Genomic DNA, 24,669 nt, shown 5'->3' with positions numbered 1-24,669 from the left:
CTCAACCTTGAAGACCCAATGAGAGCCATTAGGGGAAAGCTTCATGGGAGGGTGTTATGGTAGCTCCAGTAAATCATATCAAAAATGATGATTCAAACAATTGTTTTACCTACATATGGGTTTTGGAATATATTGGAACCAGCATCAATTTTGTATGTAAGAATCCTTTCACGAGCGCCTCTGGCCTGGCCTCTGAGCTTCAAGTAAAGCCAGCCACCGGGAACAAAATGTCCGCTGTTGCTCAGTAACGTTTCAGACGTTTCACTGAGGTGACCTGGCAGCCAACAACACATCACCCTTGTTTGTTTTGGCAGTTACCTGTTTGTTTCCATTCAACTCATCACTACAATACTGGTGTTGTGGCGCACAAGCTATAATAAACTATGTATTTGTGTTTTTACTGTTGCACATTTATAAAGCTTCTCACTTGGATACCTGTTGAACTGTACAGTGAACTCGATTTAATGATACTGTGAATGACTGTCGCTGAACATTCAGTCGTAAAATAAAAGAATGAGCAGAACTGTCACCTTCAGTCCCTTTTCTCAGGACCGTCAAGGCATATTACCTGTGTGTGCATAAGAGACATCCCCGCCCACATTTCCAGTCTGTTATGTTTGCATAACAGCTGACTTTCTGAATGACACAGTTAAATATACAAAGCACAGCCCTGCCACAATGGCATCCTGTAAGAAAAGCTAACTGGTCTCAGTGGTTGACACTAAAATAAACACAATCTGTCAATCAAATCAGGTTCCCTTGATAAAATGCGTTAGAAATGTGGAAACAGTGTTACACTTTGTTTCTCAAAAAGTCAGTGGGGAAATTCACCAATTCTCAATTTTAGATGATCACGGTAGTGATCAAATGATTAGTCTAATTCTAGTGAACTTGAGGAAATGAACTTAGTTTAACCCACAATCTCCCTAAACATCATTACAACAGTGGAAGGCAATAATACTGTGGGTTGAGTATAATATTGAAAATGTAAATTGCTCGAGTCTCATATTTAATTCAGTCCATATGAAACAAGGTACCGCCACAATGTAGGTCAATACAAATGTATTTACTCTTCAAGTTCATTGCACAGACAGTGGCTGTCCATAACAGGAAGTTAATTCTGTTACACATTCTTGAAACATAACCGAGCTGCTCGTGTAACATTTACAAGTCCTCAGAGACTTTTCATTGGAGCAATCTGCAAATGAACTGAGCAATTTCCAAACAAAAGTAGTAAAACTACATTTAGCATTTTGCTTGTATTTGTAAATGCTCACAGTCTGGTTTCTAATCTGGTTTTGATTTTAAGGAGTTTGTTTTGTATTTTTATGAAACACCACAAATTGTGTATGGCTTGGTGTGAACTAAACAAACGGCAGAAGGTTTGGCACAAGTTCGCTTGACAGAAAGTATTTCTGTTTAGACGTGCTTGAGCTATTATTTCAAAGACAACTTTTCATAGTCTAATAATGTGGTATTGGGAAGACTATCGTAGTCAGTTTGATTCGCCTTAATTAGGATCCTTCTGTCAGTGTATGAATTACACAGCAGATACTGCAGTTCCCTTGCCCACTAGATTACTCACAATAAACCACATACATTGCTTACTGTACAAATGGGTGTCATATCAAGGTATTATATCAGCTCTCCTGATATATCAGGAGAGCAACGTCATAATAAAAAATTAAATCAGGTACCATTTGTCTCCATTGTTATGTTATGATAAATATGGTTTCTTAAAAATACAGTACATTCATCACGTCATGTGTGTCATGACAAACACATGTTGAAAGCTGTTCAGTCATTACTGAAATCATTAATAATGTATTTTTAAAGCTTTGACACTTGAAGAGGGCACTTCATGAAAAAAGCACCACATTTGGCTCAAACCTTAGAGAGCGGTTAAATGTATAACGTTAGAGTTCTAATTATCCATTTCATAATCGGACTATTGGGCTAAACTGTACAATCTTCACAGAGCCGGAAGTCTACCGCACACTTGTGCAGTAACTATAATGACAGACATTTTCAAACTGAGTGAAGAAAAGAAACTACTTTACAAAGGCATTTTTAACGCACTGAAATATGATCAATGATGTTCATGAATCATTAGGATGGTGTTAATTCTATTCAATCAAGTCATTATTGGAAAGTAAAAAGTTTCAGAAAACACATATTTAAAGCATTTATGTAACACACAGACAATAACGCAACTAATTCCATTTTTTTGTTTTAATATAAATCATGATATATAATATAAACAGAAACAGACGTTGGTCCAGATGACACCTGAGTTAACCACCAGCAACATAAAAGAAATGTATTAGGAATTACATTTTATTATATTTGACCATTTTTCAACATACCTATGATGTCAATACTTAACTAGTCTCCTAAAAAGGTACTCATTGACGTGGTTAATGAACGAAATCTATTCATTGTTTGGGTTTCATCGTTTTTTTTATTGCACCGTGTAATTATTCGTTTAGAATAGCATAAGAGATGCAAATTATTTCAGACTACAGGCAAATTCTATATGACATTAATCTTTTCAGTAACAATTGTATTTAAGCACCTATCCCTATAAAAAAATAAGCGCACATAAAGCACAAAGCAATGTTGACGATTAAGAAGATGTGCACTCTGTTTGTACATAAAAAAATCCTAAAGAACATGGAGGTAGTCTTGTCAGAGAGACATTTTACTGCCAGTGTGCAGTGTTAAACATGAAGCACGGAGCAGCTTGCCACCTGGCCAGTTTACACCAAGCATTTTATAGTTAGGTGTTATGACACTGTTGTGGCTGTTGGCACAATCCATTAATTTTCTCAAACTATGGGCCACATTTGATGCTTGTCGAGTGTAGATTATTTATATCTTTTAGAATAGCATAATTTTAAGTGCTATAAAAGAGTCATGATGTTTGACATACAGTACTGCATTATCCTTTAAGTTCCTATACAGGTTATCATCATATCTGTGCACATATGAGGCTTTGACATTTTCACCTACTTCCTCACACTTTTGAATGTACCAATGTGTTTTCTTATTGTAAAATGTGACCTTTGCTCTTTCTCATCAAGAAAGACAGCCATCTCCTGGTTTTTTTTTTTAACCTCATAATAGTACCTTCATTAAATGAAGACTCATGGAGCCTACGCACTCGGAGCTCAATGAGTTACCCATTTTCCCGGTGTTAGCTGAACTGCTGGTACAGTTTGCGCAGTTCATCCCAGAAGAACAAAGACAGAATGGTGTGTGGGCCGAGCCGGAAATAAGAGGCTCCCAAGCCTTTGTAGAGTCCCATAAAGCCTTCCTTCCTCAGCGTCTTAGAGAAGCAGTCAGCGAATCCTTTATAAAGCTGCCCCTAAAAGATGAGGAAACGACAGTCAGCCTGGATTTGATCTGTTTGAAATGGAGATGAGCAGGGGCGGACTGGGGGAAAAACGTGGCCCGGGAGTTACTGTCAGAAATTACATCACATATGTTTTTTTGAATAACATGAGATGGATCAAAACCTAAAGAAGTGTAACTCTAACATGTCAGTCTCTCTCCTCACCTTGCCCAAATGATCCACGGGCTGGTTGTAGAGCCGTGTGCTCACGACATCAAAAGGTGTCATAGCCATCACCACCACCACGCTGCTGATCATGCCGGCACTTAGGGCCACCAACCAGCTGCCCTTTGGGAACACCTTGGGGAGGAGAACATAACATAAGGATAGAAGGCCATAAGGATATGAGAGGCTCTAGTTACAGTATGCGAACCAGTGCGGTGATTCTAGACCAGTAAATCATCACCAAGATCTTATTTTAACTGGTCACGGTCTCTTATAGGCAATAAAACAGAAGGATGACTATTATTATTGACTACGTCACACACACACACACACACACACACACACACACACACACACACACACACACACACACACGAAGTAGTACATGAAAACTTTGAACCAGAATGTCAGGATTCTTTTCTGAGCTATTTAGCAGACCTGTCAATTAAACACTGTTCCCTGATATGCGTCATAGTTCTGGCTTGAATTATGTAAGACCTTTTTTTAAACTCTAGCCAGAGTCTAACCCAGCAACTTGTAACTGGTACACTGGTGTACTCGTTGTGTAACCTCCATGGTTTCGGGGGGAGAGGGGGGGGGGTGAACGGCAGGTCAAATTTCTATTCCAGAAGAGTGCAATGCTTTGTCAGTGCCACAATGACTTGTTTTATAATCTGTGCACAGCAACTGACTACATATGACCTCTTCTCAAGCCTGCAATTAATGATTATTTTCATGATCAATGAATCTTTTTTCTCAATTGATTGCCTAGTGTAGAATCAAGATCAGTCTAGTCTAGACCATAGGTGTCAAACTCAAGGCCTGCGGGCCAAATCCGGCCCGCCACGTAATTTTATGTGGCCCTCAACAGCTTGAAAGGCATATGATCGTCTTAAAATTGAAGTTTATGCTGCTTTACAGTGTACAGTGACCATAGACTACATCTCCCACAATGCATGTCGACTTTGTGACCTGCAAATGAATGGCATCGTACTGTGAGAAGGCATTGTTTCCATATTGCCGTTTAACTAAAGATTGATGAAGAGGGAAGGCCATTTAAAGAAGATGGGAAAGTACATGTTTGTGCTTCAAGGAGAGAAACCGGTAAGTCTTCTGTGTTATGATGAAGTGTCGGTGATGAAGGAATACATTTCATGTCGCCGTTTTGACACCAAACACGGAGCCAAGTACGCGAAATTTAGCGTGTGGCCCATGCCACATAAAGGTATGTGAGCAGGTGAGCCCGAGACCACACCTGCTCACATGTTCTTACTGCTCACAATTAGTTGTTGGACCAGTTATGTTCTTCTCAACTGTGACAAAAAAAGCTTTGAACAAAGTTAATGTAATGACGTGCGCTTGATGTTTGTCTTTATTCTAATTTTTTTCATTTTTATCTTTGATAGAGTAATGTGGATTTCTTAACACTACATTAAATGGAGTTATGTTGTAATAACAAAGACATTTGCTTACTTATATTTTTACTTTTATATAAATGCATGTCCAATATTTTTACACTTGAATAAACAATAATCAAATGCAAAGATAGTTATTTAACAATATGTCAGGGACTAGTTTATAGTGTTACAGTTACAATCGGCCCTTTGAGGGCAACCATAATGCTGATGTGGCCCAGGGTGAAAATTAGTTTGACACCCCTGGTTTAGACTATCGATAATATGCGCTGAGTTTTGGCCCCTCGACTAATCACAGCAGCTCTCTGTGAGTTATGCAAGACCCTCGAAGCAGACGTGTTTATTACGGAACAGTGAGGTCATAAGAAAGATGTGCACATACATACAGTGGAAGACTGAGGAGACAACATTCCTCCAGTCAGCCTGTTTCCACTCATCACTACTGAATTTAGATGATTCTTTAAGTTAAACCTCAGCGAGCCCTCTCAGGGAGCAGTTACATAATTCTAACCTGTAGGTCAACCACAAGCTCCTTGGCGGAGGAGAAGGTGGAGAGTTGTGCAGCCGAACCCACGCTGACCCGTGGTACAGCAGCACTAGAGCCCCTCCACAGTCCTAGAATGCCATGCTGCTTGTAGATGGCTGTCAGAGCGAGGATCATCCCCTAGCAGGAAGACGAAAACACAAAACAGTTTATGCCTGTCCTTCATATTTAATACCAGCTCAGAGGTCATTTTGTCACCTGGTGTTTATGCTGATGTCCCACTGCAATAGAGGAGGTAGACTGACTCTGCAGATGAGTCTTAACCTGTCAATCAATGGAGACCAATGTGTGTTTTACTTTTCTCCAAAGTTACAAGTGACAGCTCACCTTGAAATGTCCTGGCTGATAAACCTTAAAGGAACAGTACAAAGAAAACTAAGTCAAGCGATCCCAGGCGACCATGAAGCCGGCTACTGACCAAGTATACGGGACTTCCAACCACGGCTCCCACCACTCCAGCCACAGCCCCGGCCAGCGTGGTTTTGGCCGCGCTGACCCTTCCATTGGTGTGGATGTATCCAGAGGACTCGATGATGGAGTACGAGCCGAGCCTGATTCCATTCATAAAAAACTGGTAGATGAGCCCGGCAGCCAGTCCTTTCTGTAAACCGGCCACTCCGTCCACTTTACCGATCGTGTAAAAGGCGTGGAAGACGTTGCGGTAGTAAACTTGGTACGAGCCCCGGCTCTTGAGCTCTCCCTGGAGCTGCATTCGCGTTTTCACGACCTCCAGCGGGTTGGTGAACAGACACGCGCCGCACGCCGCCGCTCCGCTCAGCACGAAGTCCATCGCGACTGTCCGGCGGGGATCAGGCCTGCTACCAGCCCGCCCTGTCCGTCATGGCAGAGCGCTGCTCAGCCGCGTTTCCTCTTCTCATTACACACACACACACACACACACACACACCTCATTGAGATGGATCAGCTCGCAGACATTGGAGCACTTCAAGAGCTCCTCGTAAAAGTCGTAATTCCGAAATACCTCTGAACGTTACAAACGCAAAAGTATGCGGTGTTCTTCATCACTTCAAGATAGAAATATTCATTACTACTGACTTGGAGGCAATCAATTTATTTTCCTGTGTATTTATTTTAATTTATTATTGTACTATATGTCCCAAAAAGTGGGCAATTTTCCATTATTTTGTTTTGATTAAGGTTTAATGTTTGTCTTTTGATTTACGGACCGAAATAGCCTACATTTCTTTTACAATTTCAATCAGCCATTTCATTAATTCAGTTCATCATGTTTTGATGGAAATGCTGAAAAAAACACACTATAGAAACATCCACTGAAGGTTCCTTAAGTGTGACATGCGAAGTGAATTTGGATGAAATATATTGTTTTATGAAAAATGTATTCCCATGAATAATGCGTGTGAGACAAAAGTAACATAACGTGTATAGTTAGATTAATTTACACGGAGTACTTAGTGTAAGAATGGAGATAGTACAGGAGATAGGATGTACACTCCACCCGTTCCCTAAACGTCTCATCGTAGACGTAGAGACTGGTACCACAGCGTGTGTACAGAGGTTTGACGCTCGTCTTCTCAGCCAATGACAAGCCTCCTAGTTCGATGGATGAATAAGCATGTTAGGCAGGCTAGTATGTGGGTGTGTGTATATATACATTTGGCGGCTCATTCAAATTTATAAAACAGACTCTTATTGTAATTGCCTCTTTATTCTTAATGTTTCTTATCACAAGGCCAAGGTTCTTGATAAAGATAAAATAAGATAATCCTTTAGTCCCGCAGTGGGGAAATTGCAGGATTACAGCAGCAGACAGGTACAGTGCACACAAGAGACATAAAGTAAATTAAAAACAACTCAGAGCTCAAAATAAAAAATTAAATACATTCTATTTATAGGAATTACTGTAATATGGTGTGATCATATAATCCCGATGACCCAACTCCTTGGCTCTTTTGCATCCACAATGTATATCTATTTTGTTGCTAAAATACAAAAAGTTATACAAAGGCGGCCCAAAGACGATACTGTGAAGGGTACCAGTATCAGCCCGCTCCAGCAGTTCCTCCCCCAGGCTCCAGGTTACACCAGTCTACACCTCAGACTCTCCACAAATCTATACCAAACTCTCCCCTGACTCTCTGTAATTCTCACTGAAGCTACTCCCTAAACTCCTCTCCTACCCTCTTCTCAACTTCCTCTTCCTCTAGTTTTTATACTCTTCCTCATCCTCAAAGTGGTCTCCAAGCTCCTCTCATAACTATCCCCTGCCTCCTCACCCTCCTTCTCTTTTAATTTTTCTGGCTGATCCTGCACCGCTTATCCAAGCTTCTCGCCAGCCTCCTCCAGTTGTTACTCTGACTCATCCTGTTACCATTCTCAAGCTCTTCCCTCAGCTCCTCCTCTGGTTTTTCCTGATTATTTTTGTCTAATTGTTTTTTGACTTGAGGACAGCCTCAGGATGACAAAATAGATGACAGGCAGCCACAGAAGTCAAATAAAGATGCAGGAACAGTGTGTGCGTGTGCAGGTGTTTACATTTTTTAATTGCCTTTTTATTCTTAATGTTTCTCATCGCGAGGCCATATTGATGCAGTTCTTGATGAAAGTGTTTAGGTTTGGAGTCCTCCCATCTCCTATTGCCACAACAGGTGAGGGGAGACACTAGAAACATAAAACCGTGGCAAAACTTTGTAATTTTTTTTATACATGACATTTTTATGGCATGCTATGAACTGACTTTTTTTCCCAATTGTATTTATTTATCTAGCGTCAAATCTAAGTTACCTCAATACATTATCATATAGTGCTCAAAATACAAAACATTCTATTTATATGAATTAGCTGCAATATGGTGAGATCATATAATCCTGATGACGCAACTCCTTGGCTCTTTTTGCATCCACAATGTATTTCTATTTTGGGCTTTTTTGGGTGAGTCCATTATGTTACAATAATTTGTGGGGCAATGTGTAATAGGTAACCGAAGGAAGCGAACCAACCCTCAAGATACTGTATAGTCATAAGTATGTACTACTGCTGTGTCGGCCTTCTAAGTTTACTTTGAATGTTTTCTTCATGAAGTGAATATAATAAATCAATAAAGGTGTGTTTATTTTCATTCAGTGTTGTCAGACCCCAAATGATAAAAAGAAGCCCACGGATGAGAACAAAGATGAGCAATGGACCAAAGACGAAAACAAGATGAGGGAAGCAACATGTCCATATAGAAAACACTGAAGAGCAAAGCATAATAGTATGTGAACTCTATTCTTTTTGGAGCCACAAACCAAAGTCTTCGAACTAAAATCTTTAAACGGCTCTAAAGAAACTGTTTACAATAGAACAGTTCTAGTTCCCTGCTGCTGGTCCCAATTGTCATGTCTTCTGATCTTTGTACTTTCTTCTTCTATAAAGGAGGTAGCATCATTGTCTGTCTTTGTCCTAAACCGTATAGTAAAGAAAATATTGAAGCTGCAGAGATGTTCTTATACAGAGATGTGTCCTACCTAGGTCAGTTGAGAAGTGCTTAAAGATAATGGATGGACGTATCGATGGATGGGTGTCTATCTTGTCAAACCTCTCCGAGTGCTTTGTTACAAATGTATTTATTGGATAATAGAGTAAAATGATCCACAGGACCTTACCACTAGAGGGGGCTGCTTGTACATCTGTAACTACTGAATATGCTTTCCATCAATCTAACAGGGTCGACACCACCATGTCTACACATGCACTACAGTGTAGTCAGCTCTGGTTGCAAAATGGCTATATTTCTGAGGTGTGTGGGTGTTATAAATCAATGGATAAGGCGCCCTGCGGTACAGTAAATACATCATTCATGTTTATTTATTTCAAATCGGGGAAGGAAACATACAGTATGTGTTTTATTTCTTCATTGAAAATACAAGTGCCTTTCAGGATTAATCAGTTTTTAATTGATTTCCTGCTTAAGTTCATTTGTTGTAAAACTATGAAATTGTTCAGGACAATAACTTTCACAACATGTCCACCTGTTTGATTATGCTCAGACACATCTATGTGGTCATAGCATATACACAATTTGATCATACCGTATAAACACAGTGCTCATGAAATCATTAAGCATTGTTGCCACGCTTTGATTGCTCATTGCACTGTGCCAAAAAGCTAAAGAAAATAAACAAAAACCCAGTACAGACTCGAGTTCACAGCACTCAGCTCTCAAGCATCAAGTGAATGAACCTACAATGTTATCATGTGATCCATGTTAACTGTATGAGAAACATCTCATCTGCTGAAAACAGGTGTAATAACTCACAAAGCTGTCTCTCTATAGATGGTCCTCGTCCTGTGAGCTCAGTGAGTCACGTTGCACCATATTGGCACCACAGCTCATCACTGTCCTGGTTTCATTCTGTCAAACTATTGTATAATAATAACTGGAACAGCAGGGTGACCTCCAGCAACTAGTTTAGGGAGAAAGAGAGATAAGAAAAAGGACTGGGGAGAGAGAAGGGATGAGCAAGAAGCAAAACGGAAATAGCACATTGTCCTTGGGAGTAGACTGAAAAGAGTGGTTGGAGAGGTATAAATATATTTTAGTAGGTCACACTGACCGAACTATAACCCACGAGGTTGACAGCGTTACGAAACGTTCCTAGTTGGTGAAACACCGCTTCGGTTGTCTTTGGAGTTTTGGGGGAGAAACATGACATAGCACAGCATAAGGATGACGTTATGTAATTACATGCATATTTCACATCTAAGTATTGAATATAGATTATATATTAAATATTGAGTCCATATAATTTGAACAGTCACCGCATCTTTCCGTATATTCCGTATCGCATAAGTCCGATAAGCAGAATATTATTTTTACAGTGTGGAAAGAAAAGAGGGGAGCTGTTGAATTCAGATTTCTCGATTCAACCCGCCCCCTCCTTAGATCTTTATGCTTCAGAAGTGTTTTTTCACTGGATTCCTCGATATACAGTATTTGAGTTGTAAAACTAATTCATGGCAGATTTTCTACGTGAGCCTGTGCCAAACAAATAGGCGGAACGGATACTAAAGAGAATCTTTTACAGTTAAAGTTTCATCAATAGATAAAGTCTCACCAACAATTTAAACTATAACTTTTCACTGATCGGATATTTGAAAGAGGACTTGCTATCAGCGCATTGTCAGAGGTGTTGCAAATATGAAACAAAACCAACAGGGGTGTTACGGCCTGCCTAGGGTGCCTAGGGGTACACAGGCCTAACACACATGTAAAGGGAAATAGCCTTGGCAAAGGTGAAACAAGGAAGGGACACAAGGCGGGTGAGGTATTTAAGCGGCAATAAATAATATTTATTGGCAGCTTGTCATTTAGCAAAAAGGTAACTCAACTTAAATGGAAGCAAAAGGCCTCAGGGTCGCAAAGGCCAAAACAAACACACAAAAACACACTAGCTAGAACACAAAGTATTTCTTGCCTATCGTAGGACAAAGGAAAAACAATACTCACCTCCCTGTCTAGCCACAAAACAGGAGAAAACAGAAGTGACAACAAAAATGGCAGAGAACCCCTACACAGCTTCCCCCAAAATGATATCAATAGTAGCCTGGACTCAGGCACCATACAACCCACAGGTCCGACCGCTCGCAGCTCAGAGAGGAAAAGAGAGAGCGCTGGATCTGGGTCTATATCTCCAGCCCACTGATTGCCTGATGTCTCTCAGGTGGCGCTGCTCCAGGTGCACCAGATCTGCAACAACCGGACAGCAAATAAAAGGCAAACAAAACATTTAAAGATCAATTATACTTTTAAAACAGGGTTCAGATCTATTGTAATCTAACCGGTAATAGGTAGATATTTGGAGTACAGTAAACTTCAACAATGGGAATGCTACTGAATAAGTTATTGAAGGAACAGCAGGGTTTATTTGTAATCGTGCTTCTTTAAACTTGTGTCTGTCCCAGCCTCGGACACTTTATTTAAGATCAGCACAGAGACCCCCACCTTTACCCGGATTGGAGTCATGCGATTCAGATTTAAGGCTGGGAATATCAGTCACATTGTGCTGGGAGGGGGGGAATAATAGAGATCATGTCCACCCGGTTGTGAAGCTATACAATCACACCAACTTTACCAAACGCAAGCCCCCCCAACTCCACCCTGGTCACTGCACACACTAATGATGACCCCACCCTCACAGGTCCTGTCTATAGAGCAGACAGAGAGGGGGTTTAGCTCAAACTGCTGCAATCTGCAGAAAGCTCTGTGCTGGACCCACTCTGGCAGCCTTATATCCTGCACTCAGCTCTTTCTCTTTGTCATGGTGGATTGTGGATGAGCTCTCTGCTGGGGTGGGGTTTGGGGCCGGGGGCGTAAACAGGTTGTGTGTGTGCGCGCTATAACACATACCCACAGCTCAAATTACAGATTTTTGTTTTTATCCCTGGTGTCTTTCTTTTAGCTTTTACATGCCTGTACAGTGTCTGGACTGTAACCTTCAAGAAGTAAAATGCAAAGCCACCTGAACTGGAGTTTGTCCACTTTTAAATAGGAGAGTTTTTGCCAGACGGACATAAACCAATGTAACGTTTTTAATTTGTATTGCTCAGATTATATTATATTTTATGTAATATAATCAATACTTTATATTAGATCAAACAATTCGACAGTTAGATAAACACAATAAATGTCCGATATGAATTCTAATCAGTGTCACTGAAGAGTAAATAAGGTCAACGTAAAATTAAAGTACATGTTAATATGTACAAAAAACTAAATATATCAGGTTCCACTGACTAACTGAAATATACAGCTGAGTATTCTCAACATTGCAATAACATGTGCTTGTTTATGTTAAACTACAATAGTAGAAATATCTTCCTTCCACATTTTCAGTGTTTGTAATGTTTGGATTAAAAAAAAACTTTATCTGGGTAATGTCATTTTATGTGTGAGGGTCACATTAGCGAATACAATGATAGAGAGTTAAAAGTCGCATGCACACAGTATGTAATGTTTCTACAAATTCCACTTTATCATTTGCAGGAACAAAACTTGTAATTGTTTTCATCAATAGGGTGTAACTAAGCTCTCCAAGTTAACTGACTGAATGTAGAAGAAAAGCCTTGTTACATAGTCTCATTTCATCTGACAGATTATAAACAAGTCAAAAATGTCCTCTAAAAACCGAATCTAAAAACGTCTGTAAACTAATTGTAATTCAAAATCTTTGAAAACTATTATCTAACCTTATCTTAATCAGGGTTGTTTCTCCATCAGCAGTTATCCTTTTTTTTTTTAAATACTCTGGTCTCTGTTTCACACATTCTACTCATAACAACCACGATCTGACCAGCTGTCCCCTGAGCAGCATTGCTGGGGCAGATAATGGTTAATGTTGTTTCTCAACAGACCCTCATTTCATTTGAATGTATGTTATCAAGCTTAGCCAATAGGATTGATCTCAGAAATCTGGCTGATGAGGCTTAAACGTCAACACCAGTGTTATCTTTGAGGTACAAGGTTCCCTTTTAATCTGTCCCTCACCTTAGTTCAACTGTCCATCAACCCAACTGAAATAAGTCTCTGGCTGACGCAGGTGCTGAGTGAAATACACATTTTTGAGCAGTGACAAATTTGCTCAAATGTGTTGATATGTGTTGAATCAATTGCAACCATTGATGCTATAGCTGCAATCGGAAAGATCCAACTACAATAATTCACTCACAGCAAAAATGCAAAATACTGGAATCACACTAACAACACAGCAGAGCGTTTTCATTACCACTACTGCTATTTTTCTAACTACTCAGACCTCTCTATGAGACCCATCAGCCCATAAAGCCCTCGCCACTACCACTTTGTTGGATCAGCACCACCCATGCGCACAGATACACACCGAGTGGAGAGACAAACAGTGCAGACAGCGCACACAAAGATACAAACATAATTTAGGTGCTAGAGTTTGGGTGCCTTCCATAGGGCCTTGTTGACAGACCCCCAGCAGGAATTAGTCACTCTGGATCTTTTCTAACTCAACTGCAGTAACCATCGAATCACTGCTCACATTACTATACCGTGCAACCGAGAAAAGCACATGGGAAAACACTGGTCTTGAGGTTCTCTAGCATGAGGATCTTCCAGGGCTTTATGAATAACCCAGATCTTGGCGACTTGCTTGATGTCACACAAACCAGGTGCTGCATAGTGTCTCAGGAATAATTTAGTGCAATAGCAGTTCCCAGAGATAAAATGCTAAGATGAATGGAGGCCAACCTAAAAAAAAAAGACATCACAATTGTGGTGTTCGTCGGTTTTTGATTTCTAGAATTTGTGACTCAGTAGAAAGCGCTGATGTGGGGGAGGTGTTTTAATGGATTCATAAAATATAATTCTGCAGTGGAATGTATTCATATTATATAATATGCACCATGTTAAATGTATAAACTACCAGGAAAAATGAATGATTTCACTGACATTGATGTGGTGGAGAAGACGTCATCCTATATTGAGTCCCTTTTTTTTTTCCAGATATCGTCACCAGTTACAAAGGAGATAGCTGGAGAATTGAAAGCCTTGACAGCCAGTGAGATGCTCAAATTGGCTGCAACCCCATGTGGATTGAAGATGATGCATTCAATGTAAACCAGAATTTCCCATGCTTGCATTTGGAGAACATCCCTCATTAAATTAATAAACAGATTGCGAGCAAACACTGGTCTTGAGATACGAAAACTGAATGGCATGTACACGTTTCCGTTTTAGCACCAGGGACAGCACCAGAGAAGAGGCAGAGCATCTTCCTCTCAGCGATGTGCAGTTATTGTTGAGAATACTGAAAATGTGCTTCTCATGTGACTGTGAAGGGTCAGCACCCACCCACTCAAACACACACCCACCACACCCCCCTACGCACACCCCTAACTACCACCACCACGTCCACTTTTTCTTTCTTCTCCCTGTTGAACCGGAGCACAGGCAGCGGGACTGAGTGAGATTAGACGGCCCTTCTGATGCTCGGCCGCGGGGGGAAGAAGAAGAAGAAGCTGCTGCGGATATCCGTCTCGTACCTGCCTCAAAACGGGCTCTTTTCATCGCTTATTTTTGTCTTCCCCCGCTGAACGTTTTATGTAAAAGCGAGATATATATATATATATATATATCTGTATATATATATCTATATATAAATATATATATAGAAGGCTGGTTTCGTAACGTAACGTGCTGCACCAGTAGCAGCGCGGAGGAAACGGTCTTTTTCAAAGATGCGGATTTAAAGGAGAACCGTTGACCGTTACCTGGATTTTTAACCGTTAATTTTCAATTAGCATTGTCGCACGCGCTGGTAGCGAAGGAAGATATTTTTCATGTCTGCTGAAATATCGCGCACGGTGACGCGTTAGTAACAATATCGACAGCCACTGTAACAGAAGACAAAATAAGGGGTAAGCGTGATATTTTATTGTGTGTTTGTGAGCGTCTTAATATTTCCATCTAACCAGGAGGCTAACCCACTAATAACAAAGCTAATGGGAGTGAGATGTTCAGGTGGACGCTGTTAGCTTGCCTCTGCTATTAGCTGGCCAAGTCAACAGACAACGGGCGTTATTGTATCGCAGCCAGTGCCTTTAATGAAACTCTGAAAGAGATGCTGGTGGAAATGAACTCATGTTTAATTCCGGCTCGTTAGCTGCCTGGTTGTGGAGTCCGTCTGGCTGCAGCGCCTCACGTTAGTGATTGGGAACCATATCCCTCTGCACGTCTGTCTCCTCTTGCCTTTGTTTGAACTGATGTCAAACGCAGCCACATTGTATCTGCGTGCTGAGAACAACCAGCATGTGGATTTCTGATTCAACATCTGCAAATAAACCAACCCGAGCATTGCCAGTTTGTAATTTGTGTTTCATCGAGATGTGGCAAAGTGCTGGCGTCTTGTAAAGCTGTTGTTTGTGTGTGTGTGTGTGTGTGTGTGTGTGTGTGTGTGTGTGTGTGTGTGTGTGTGTGTGTGTGTGTGTGTGTGTGTGTGTGTGTTGCTTTCGACATTGTGGGCTGTGTAGCTATGTTATGATAGGACTGAGATTTATACTGCGTGCCTGCCTGCCTGGCCTAGACTGTGAGTCATAGCAGGGATGCAGCAGGTAAAAGTATGTTAAAAGGTTGTCTTACCAGGAAAATATCCTTGAAAGCAAAGTCCAGTGAACACGTTGTTTTGAAACGCGTGCGTTTGCTACATGCCCATCAACAACATTATACGACGATCCCTCCTTATTTTGCACATATTGAGATCTGACATTTGCCGGCTACCACGTGTAGAAGAACCATGTTTCATAGCCCAGAGACCTCAGCCCATTGACATTTTTTTATTTTGGCAGAAAAGGAATACCATGGGCAAGGGGCTTGTGTTCACTGGTAGGAGCTTTGACTTTTTTGTGAAGCTAAACATATGGCCTCTCCAATACAGGAGGGCCATACTATCCTATGTCAGTGGTTCTTAATACAATTTACATCAGGTTTCCAGCCCACTTTATATTCAGTGACTGATTTACACATTGATTGGAAGCTGAATGCAATACATTGCTGTCATCTATATTAGAAAATAGGATAGAAAGCCAGTGATTCATTCTGTTACATTTAAAACTCCCAATACCTCCTCCTTGCCTTTGAGGCCAGGGAACTGGATCATATAGAAGAGTAGATTTGACAAAATTACATCACTTAAATGTATTTTTTTTTTAAATGGATACATGACTAACTTAAGTAGACAACTAAACAAGCAATTCAAAATTAATTACTTGAATTACTAATTAATTTAAGCAATTAGGTTATACTTATTTCATGTTTACCCATGTCTATTGCTTTCATTTATTTGTTTCCATACATACTTAATGCCTCATATGTCACAATTTCCCACTTGGATCTTTGTATTTTCTATGTAGGGTTTGCCTATGGTCTCTTTTCCTTTTATTGCATTGTTATTTAGCTGGGAGATATGCAGATATCAAATCAGCACTGTGATAAGAAATAACATGTTGCCTAGGATTTGAATTATGTGATGATATTCTAAATATTTTCTCTTGAAAGCCTCCTCCGTCTTGGTCATCATATCCACATTGCTACATTTTTTTCAGAGACTATATCACTTTTATGTAGTTTAGACTGGATTTTTCTATAAAAATCACCATTGGCCATCCCCAAAATATTGTCACAACATTAATATGGAGGCATTAAATGTTTTTAAAGAGATTTGGTTACATTTTTCAGTTTCACCCACTCAAACTGCTTGACACGTTCATCGTAGTTATTTTTTTTTAATAATTCACAGATCTGCCATATTGAATTATGTAATTATAAAGTATGTTCATTTTAGATTATTTGAATACAATGCTAATCTACGTGGTAACTCTTAGACAACAAATTAAGAATTAATTAATCAAATACATGTGTGCCAGCTGTGGCTTCATTAAGCTTGTAATAGTACCACCAGAGGGCGACATGATAACCTCCCCCTTCCTGTTCAGTTGTTGAAATGATGCTCATGGAGCTTTGTCTGCAGGCAGCATTAGGTGTATGGTTGAAGCCGGCCACAAACAGTATGTTTAATAATGTATGAAGTCCCTTAGGAGCTGTGGCTGAAATCTAGCTGCAGAGGCCCGCTGTGATATGACTAAACACCAAATGGGGAGATTACAAGATAAAATATCATTGTGTAATTGTGCATCAAAACAAACAGTGTACTTGGAATAATTTATCAGCCATTGTGCAGTTCTTGGTTCTTTGTCTCTTCCATGCCTGCCTTACCCAGACATCTTTGGGTTTTTATGGATAATCTGCCACACATGAAACTGAATCTTCCTGAGAGAGTAACACAAATACATTTCATTGTATTTGATAAACTTGCAGATAATATCTGTAGATTTATCAAATATATTTTCATACAAACGGCTCATGGTGCCATCCATGCACTCTTGTTGTGCTTCATGTTAATTATACATGCTACAGGCCTATTCAAATACACATTCCTTAAAATGTTAGTTTTGTACGAGTTTTAAAAATGTGTTTTCCAAATTTATTGAATTTTCACGTTGCAGCGTTGAAAGATGAACAATCATTTGCAGAATGTGTGCTGCTGTGATAGAAGTTATCTCTGTTCTATAATTAGAAAATACTTATTGATCCAGTCAGCACTGCATAGTGTTCCCAGGAAGATCATATACCTAAACAAACTAGATAATTGCACTAACCACCTTTTCTGAGAATGTATAGTGTGTTTGTTGATAATCTTGCCTAAAAAAATCCTAGTCAGATCATACCTTGTCACGGCCACAGGTTGAAATGCCTATCTGCCTTTGTGATCGAGAGGCAGCCGGGTTGTGATGATAGACGCATGAGATATGGCTGTTAGTGGCTGGCTAGATGAACAGCATTCAACAATGGAATGGGGCTGTGAATGTGGGCCCCCCCATAGTGCTGATTCTCAAAATCCCTCTTGAACAAGCTTTTTTTTTCAGTTCCTGCCATTCACACTTTCATTGTGCTGCAGTGAACCATATCACTAGACCAGTGTATGCCTTGTGTAGTAACAAGTGCTTCTTTCTGTTGTGCAGTTATTAGTTTCATCATTTTAGTATTGGTTGTTTTTTCCGCATGTATTTATCTAATCTTTCACATGTGATTGCATCCAACGTAAGCCCTCTGAAAGCAATGCTTTCGGCACGTGTGCCCTGTGTTGTGAGGCCAGAGAGTGACATTTTTGCAGACTTGAGGTTGAAATGTTTGCTTTTTTTTCTATCTGCAGCCATAAAATAACAACTGTAAAGGCACTTGACACTCCATCCTTAAATGTGTCAGAGCTATAACTGTTGAAAAGTAAATAGATGTAAAACGTTGCAAAAATAAAATGCATATAATAAAATAAAGTAGGTCATCAGGATGGATATTACAGCATCTTTAAAACAAGGCCGTATGTAGCTCATCAAAATTATTTTGGCCAAATAAACTCAAGATCTGTCCTCAAGAACCGTGTCATCTTATTTGCATGCATCTAGTTTTTGGGGATAGCTGTGTCATCAATATAAATGTGCAAATTATATTGCATCTATAACTAAACAGCAGCCAGTAATACAGTATAGTAGAAGTTATTTTAGTGCTTTATTGGTATTTACACTCCATAGAAAGGAAAGTCCAGTCATCTCCTCTATTTTTAATATGTGAGAAAAGTAAAGAAAGAGAATTAATGAGGGCATTACATGGGCACACATGGCAGCAGCCAGGAGCTGGACATAGCCACAACCATCTGGAAAGCTGGCTTTTTATTTTAATTTGATGTATTTACAGTGTGGCACCTCATATACTATGAAACCTAATTAATAAATAAACTTTTTTTAAAGATCATGTCATTGGAAGGACTTTGTTTTACGTTCAGTTTCTTTCGCGTGGACAGACCTTTCATGCAGACATTCATATGCAGAAATTCTGAGCAGGTGTTGCACCTCTACTCACTGCTCTCAGGAATCTAAAAATGGAATATCTCAGTGCCAATTCAGTAGAGAGCTCTGCCAGGTTTTTCTATCATTTCTGATATGGGGCACTATTTGACTATTTGGATACCCATAAAAAAGGAATTGTTTGCCATTAACTACTTCTTAAAATAAGGAATACCATTCATAGTTTGGATTCAGTTTTTCAATCTAAGCCCTTTTGGGACAGAGTACTTTGAAATGACTGAAATAAACTACTGTATTTTAGTGCTGCAAGACGAAATGAAGGCACTCGGGTCTAGTTTAGATTAGTTTTAGTGCCTTTAACAGCTTTTGTCAGCAGATAGCAGCATCTCCTTGTTTCTGAGAGAGACGAATATCTAAGCAGCCACACAAAGAAGGCGACCTCCAGATGTATCTGAAGATGTTTTGTTCATTTGCCGATGCATATATGCACCTTTTTTAGGTCGAGGAAGAAAAGATAAGCAAAACCCAAAATATATAACAGCCCTGAGGTTAAAAAACCTCCCACACATGCACGTAGACTGTTGATGTTGGGCTGTTAGGATCTGTTGGGATCAACAGATGGTTGGAAAAAGCCTTTTCGATCAAGCATGCATCAGCATCACCACACTCACTGGCAGACCTGGAGGCAAGCTGACACTGCTGATGCTTGCACTTGGTCTTGTGCGTTTTAAAATGGCAAGAATCAATCCACTAGCCTGATCTGCATGAATATTTCATTCACTGATGTTTTTAATTTTGATTTCTGGCAGCCATCGAGATTGAGGCTGCCACTGTGACTTCAAGCCAAATGTTCTACAGGCTGAGCTCAGGACTCATTCAGCAGCATGGGCAAGACAGGAGCAGCAACCACTATAACTTTTGCCTTGGTTTGTTTGTCCATGCTGTGGCATCAAATTATGATACGACTACACATAAAACTATTATACATAAGCTAATGCCTTGTTGCCCAGAATTGCCACAGTGGGAAGAAGGCTATAAAGATGTAGCCTATCGGGTGTATTTCAACTTCCCAGTAAAGCAATGATGCATTACTATAAACTTTTGAGATGCATATTAGTTGTATTGGTGGGGTTATTACTAGGGTTGGGTACCAACACGTCCGGTACCTACCGGACCGAAAAGCAACGCAGATTTCGGTGCTTCCTTCCGGTGCCTGAGCCGATTTAAATACTTTTTTTTTTTACACTACTCTGTAAAGTTGCACGGTATATAGATACTAAAAAGGTAGCGCGGTACCCGCATGCTAAAAACGATTATTAAAATAGCGCGGATCAGAGCACACTCGCTGCCCTGCTCTCTGTCTGCCTGCATGCAGAGCGGGGCTCGAGGGGGCGGGGCTTCCAGCGCTCACACACACAGTGCGCGCACACAGAGATCGCTGGAGACACGAGCACGAGCTTTTGAACGTCCGTCCTCGGTTTGATGGAACAAATCTCTCCAGTTGATATTAATGGTGACGTGTAGTCCAGTAAAGCAGCAGTTTTAGGATCCAACAGTGTCTGAGTTCTGTTGCACACGGTCCCATCAGGCCACCTGATGCTTGTCTGTTCTTTTTTTTTAAATATATTTTTATATTTTGAAGTTAAAAGGTTTGAAGCTGTAGTTTGAAGCGTGTTTTGTATGTACTTATTTATTTATATCTATAGTATACTTTAAACAGTTAATAATATTGTTCAATTTGAAGAAAAAAAATTGCCTCGGCAATAAAAAAGTATCGGTTCAGGCACCGTTTAGGCACCGGTATCGTTTTAAAAGTATCGGTTTAGCACCGGTATCGGAAAAAACCCAAACGATACCCATCCCTAGTTATTACAGGTAAATCCTCAGGAAATACTTCTGAGAGCTTAGCTGTGGAATTTGTTACTCGTACTGATTGTCCACTCATGCCTCACATTGACAAAGAGTAGCAAGTGCCGCTTGGATATGAGTTGCAAGACGGAGATGGTTTACAAGTCAGGTGCTGTTTCATTGTCCATGCCGTAGTGAGATGTTATTATCTTATATATATATATATATATATATATATATATATATATATATATATATATATATATATATATATATATATATATATATATATATATATATTATAGGTCCTGCTTTTCTCAGTCCTCAAAGGGTTCACATATTTTGATTAAGTTGTCCAAGTTTATCAGTATATGTATGAACTCTTGAATTAATGAATGGTAGTGCCCTGTTAATTTGCCCACAACTGTTGTATTCTACGGATTACAGTTATTATGTACCATTATGCAGTAAACAGAATTGGTGCCCAAAACCAAAGTTACATCTCTATGTCCATGTGTGGAAGGCATGCTTCCAGCTTGAGTATTTAATCAATGTGATGCTACAGGTCAACAAAGGACCTCCTGTTGTCCTATTCAGCGGGGCATTCAGGCCAGGATCAGCAGCCTGTGGGGCCGCTGATGCATATCGTGCCTCTGGCTGCCTCATCTCTGCAAACAGGAAGGCCTAGAACGGCTGGCCTCAACTCTCTGCTGACTCCTCCATTGTATGGGGCCAGTTTGGCGGAGCAGGCTTTGTGCGATACATTTGGGGATCTGCCTCCCCACCCCCATGCTCGTCTGAGTATGACTAGCTGGCAACACAGAGGTGCCACCTCAGCTTGAACTCATTGAAATTTGTTTATGTGACGCGGTCGGCTGATTTACAGTCGTAATGATATGGTTTCAGTAATATTTCAAATGTAATAGATTATTTCATTATTTGTTTTATGTAAAGGCTGATAGCTCCTTTGTTTGGCGTTACAGGGTGTGGTAGTGTGTGTCTAACCTACTCCCCTGGTGCGCTGTGGCAGTGTGGCTGGCAACGTGTGCACAGGCCTAATTCCCTGAGGGTGACTGATTGTGGACTCTATTTCTCTTTTCCGCTCTCTCTGATTAACGGGTGCAGTGATAAATAGACCAGCTGGGCAAAGGGAAGCAGCTCTGGGAGGGGAGGAGGGATGGCGGAGACAGAAAGAGGTGGTGTCATGCTGCCTTCTCTGCCCTGCTTTCTTCACCGGTGTCACTCTGAGCGATACTCTGATGTGTGTCTGCCCAGCCAGAGACTGGGGTTTCGCCTTGAGGCATTCCTCAGTGCCCCACTTTCGCGCCTCACTTTTTCAGAAGCACTATTCTTCCAAACAGTCACTTGCGGTACATGTCCCGCTTTCCTATTTTGACTTTAGAGAAAGCATGCTGTCATGTTTGAAAAGGTTGGACTCCATGTAGGCCATGTCCTGTTACCCAGCTTGAGGATCTGTCGACTCCACAAGCTTTTATTGTGTTAACACAGCCTTACAATGTTGCCCAGCTTTTACAATAATAGGCTGTTGGTAACAGCAGCACTTATTTCTTTTGTATTAGGTTTTGTTGATTGCACTAGTGTTGGGAGAGTAATGCATATGGACATATGAAGGATACGTGACGGATCTAAATCTTTCATTAAATTAATGGCTATCTTTTGGCATGTATTTGTGGATTAGACCTTGAGGGGATTTTCTTTGATAAAACCTCTTTATACCCCCCTTTTGTGCCACATCTGTCTGCCTGCCTGTCTTTTTTTTATCCCTGATATGAGCAGTACTGGTGGATGTTGCAGTGCAGTAGCTTTAGGGCTAGCATCTGATTTCTCTACTTGAAGGTTTGTGCATGGAGAAACTTTGACTCAGAAGGCTCCTTTGTGTCTTTTTAGCTTTGCAAACCGAGGTTTCAGTGGAGAAGTTATTTAAGTTGTTTCTCTCTGGGAGGCAACTGTACTTCACTCAGGCTAGCATGATTGTAGGTGTTGAACCGACCCATGTGTGCTGAATACTGATTCGCACAGGCTGAGTGGGAGGATTTGTGTGTGTGACTTTTAGAAGCTCTGTGGGTGTGTGTTTGTGAGGTTGGTGGTGATGCTGTTGGGGGTGTAATAGGTCAGCTCAGCTTCCATGTGTGGTTTTCTTCCTGCGTGCATGTGAGCATGCGTACGTGCGTGAGTGAGTTGGTGTGTGTGTGTGAGGACGAGTACAGTAGGTTGTATCATAGTAGGTCAGGGGATTGTTTGTCTGATCCATTGAGGGGCGATTAGTGCAGACACTGAGTCGAGCCTCTTCCTCCTGACAATAAGGGGAGGATTGCCCTCGATCTGCCACTGCCAGACTCTCGTGAGCACACTGCAGCCCCCACCCTGGTCCACTCCCACTGACAGCTTGTCATTGACTTCATTGCTGCCAGGCCTGTCCTTGATAGTGTGTCCTCTTTGTGGCTCTTGCTTCCATGCTGTGGCGTTTGGGGTTATTATTATTATTATTATTATTATTAGCTGCATGTAAATCTTACCACTTTGTCAGTCGCACCACACCACAATCAGTCGCATGGTGTAGGCCTGTTTTAATTTATTGTTTATTAATCTGCCCGATAATTTCACACGGTGATGTTGAGGATAAAAAGAGTGGACTGACTTTGTAATTATTGTATTATAGATCATATTCAATTCATAAATGACTGAGGGCCACAAGAATAAACATACTGCCTACGCACATACACACTCTCAAGGGGGTCAAAGCGTTAGCCAACTCCTGGGGTGTCAGTGAGTGGAGAGGTGACAGGTCTGGGGGTAGTGTGGAGGCGGTGTTCTGCCTTCTTCTCTAATCCTTGCATTTAGTTTCTATTCCCAGCCGCTTCTTAGTCTGCCACTAATAGGATTTGCCAAGCTTTTGTTTTATTTTTTTTATATCTAGAATGTGAGCGGCTTGTTTGACTTGTCTTAACAATAGTAAGGTGTATTGATGTTCAGGTCGCTGTATTGCTCTGCAGAATTGGATAAATTTGACTTCAACAAAATCTCAGCCTCTCTCTTGATAAACAACGCCCTACGAGTCCTGACGTTCTCTAATGGATCCACATTATACACCACTTAGTTGCAACATCCCTGGTTTGATTGTGGCTGTGGACATTTATTGCATCTCATCCCCTCGTTCTGACTTGGTTCTTGCATGCATCTATACTGGAAACTATCCAATAAATGAAAAATATAAAGAAAACAACAAAGCCAAATAATTTGGCACACATCAGTCACACTGTAAGTTGCTCCTATTATGGATAATTAGTATGACTGAACTCTCTCTCATTGCAGTTTTAGGACAGCTAACAGATGGAGGTAGGCTTTTTAAAATCTGCACCACCTCACCCTCTTTTACACTATGTCTATCTTTTACACGCTTTTGCCTTTCCAGTATGTGTTTTTTGCATTTAATGATTTGGGGAATATGGGCCCAACCTTGATATCCACTGGCGGTGTATAATATCGATAGGTATCGGTTCTGGCAGCTGTCCGATATCAAACTCCAGGTTTGATTGAGAGGATATATTGAGAATCGTCCTAGCAGACACATTACTGGCAGCCTTACATTGAAACAGATAAATCTCTGTCAGCAGCTGTTAACATGTCTTTTAATCAAAGCTCAAGGAAAAGAACAGAGAATTAATACATGGCCTTATTAATGTGTGATGTGTTTCATAGCTGGCCTACTTAATTTCATCTAGAGCACCACCTCGTTTGTTGCCTAGAATCTCTTTCTTCCAACCTCTCACTGTCGTACCACGTAATCTAACCGCGACTAAACTAAGCTCATCATGAGACATGATGGAGAGAGTAGGACTGCAGTTTTTGTGCATTAAATGAATGAATTTAACCTTGAGCAG

The 24,669-nt window shown here is 40.6% G+C and overlaps 1 protein-coding gene across 1 annotated transcript; it reads right to left on the bottom strand.

The window, feature by feature from the left end:
* Window positions 1-2,235: 2,235 nt before the first annotated feature.
* slc25a35 (solute carrier family 25 member 35) lies at window positions 2,236-6,322 on the bottom strand. The gene is made up of 5 exons (XM_079214214.1): window positions 5,937-6,322; window positions 5,717-5,782; window positions 5,486-5,638; window positions 3,560-3,694; window positions 2,236-3,367 (listed from the first exon to the last, which is right to left on the bottom strand). Exons 1-5 carry the CDS (start codon window positions 6,306-6,308, stop codon window positions 3,197-3,199), a joined length of 897 nt encoding a protein of 298 aa, XP_079070340.1. The 5' UTR covers window positions 6,309-6,322; the 3' UTR covers window positions 2,236-3,196.
* Window positions 6,323-24,669: the final 18,347 nt, after the last annotated feature.

Source organism: Taurulus bubalis (genome assembly GCF_910589615.1).
Source record: "Taurulus bubalis genome assembly, chromosome: 2".
NCBI classification, from domain to species: Eukaryota; Metazoa; Chordata; class Actinopteri; order Perciformes; family Cottidae; genus Taurulus; species Taurulus bubalis.
The sequence above is the reverse complement of the archived record's forward strand: the minus strand, read 5'-3'. Positions and strand labels throughout refer to the sequence as shown.

What these genes read in the sequence shown, in the direction of transcription:
- slc25a35 (XM_079214214.1), bottom strand. Translation starts at nt 6,308, where the DNA reads ATGGACTTCGTGCTGAGCGGAGCGGCGGCGTGCGGCGCGTGTCTGTTC. An exon ending in TTGGAAGTCCCGTATACTTG is followed by an intron (nt 5,783 to 5,936) that starts GTCAGTAGCCGG and finishes ATTGATTGACAG; the next exon opens with GTTAAGACTCATCTGCAGAG. An exon ending in GACATCAGCATAAACACCAG is followed by an intron (nt 5,639 to 5,716) that starts GTGACAAAATGA and finishes TCTTCCTGCTAG; the next exon opens with GGGATGATCCTCGCTCTGAC.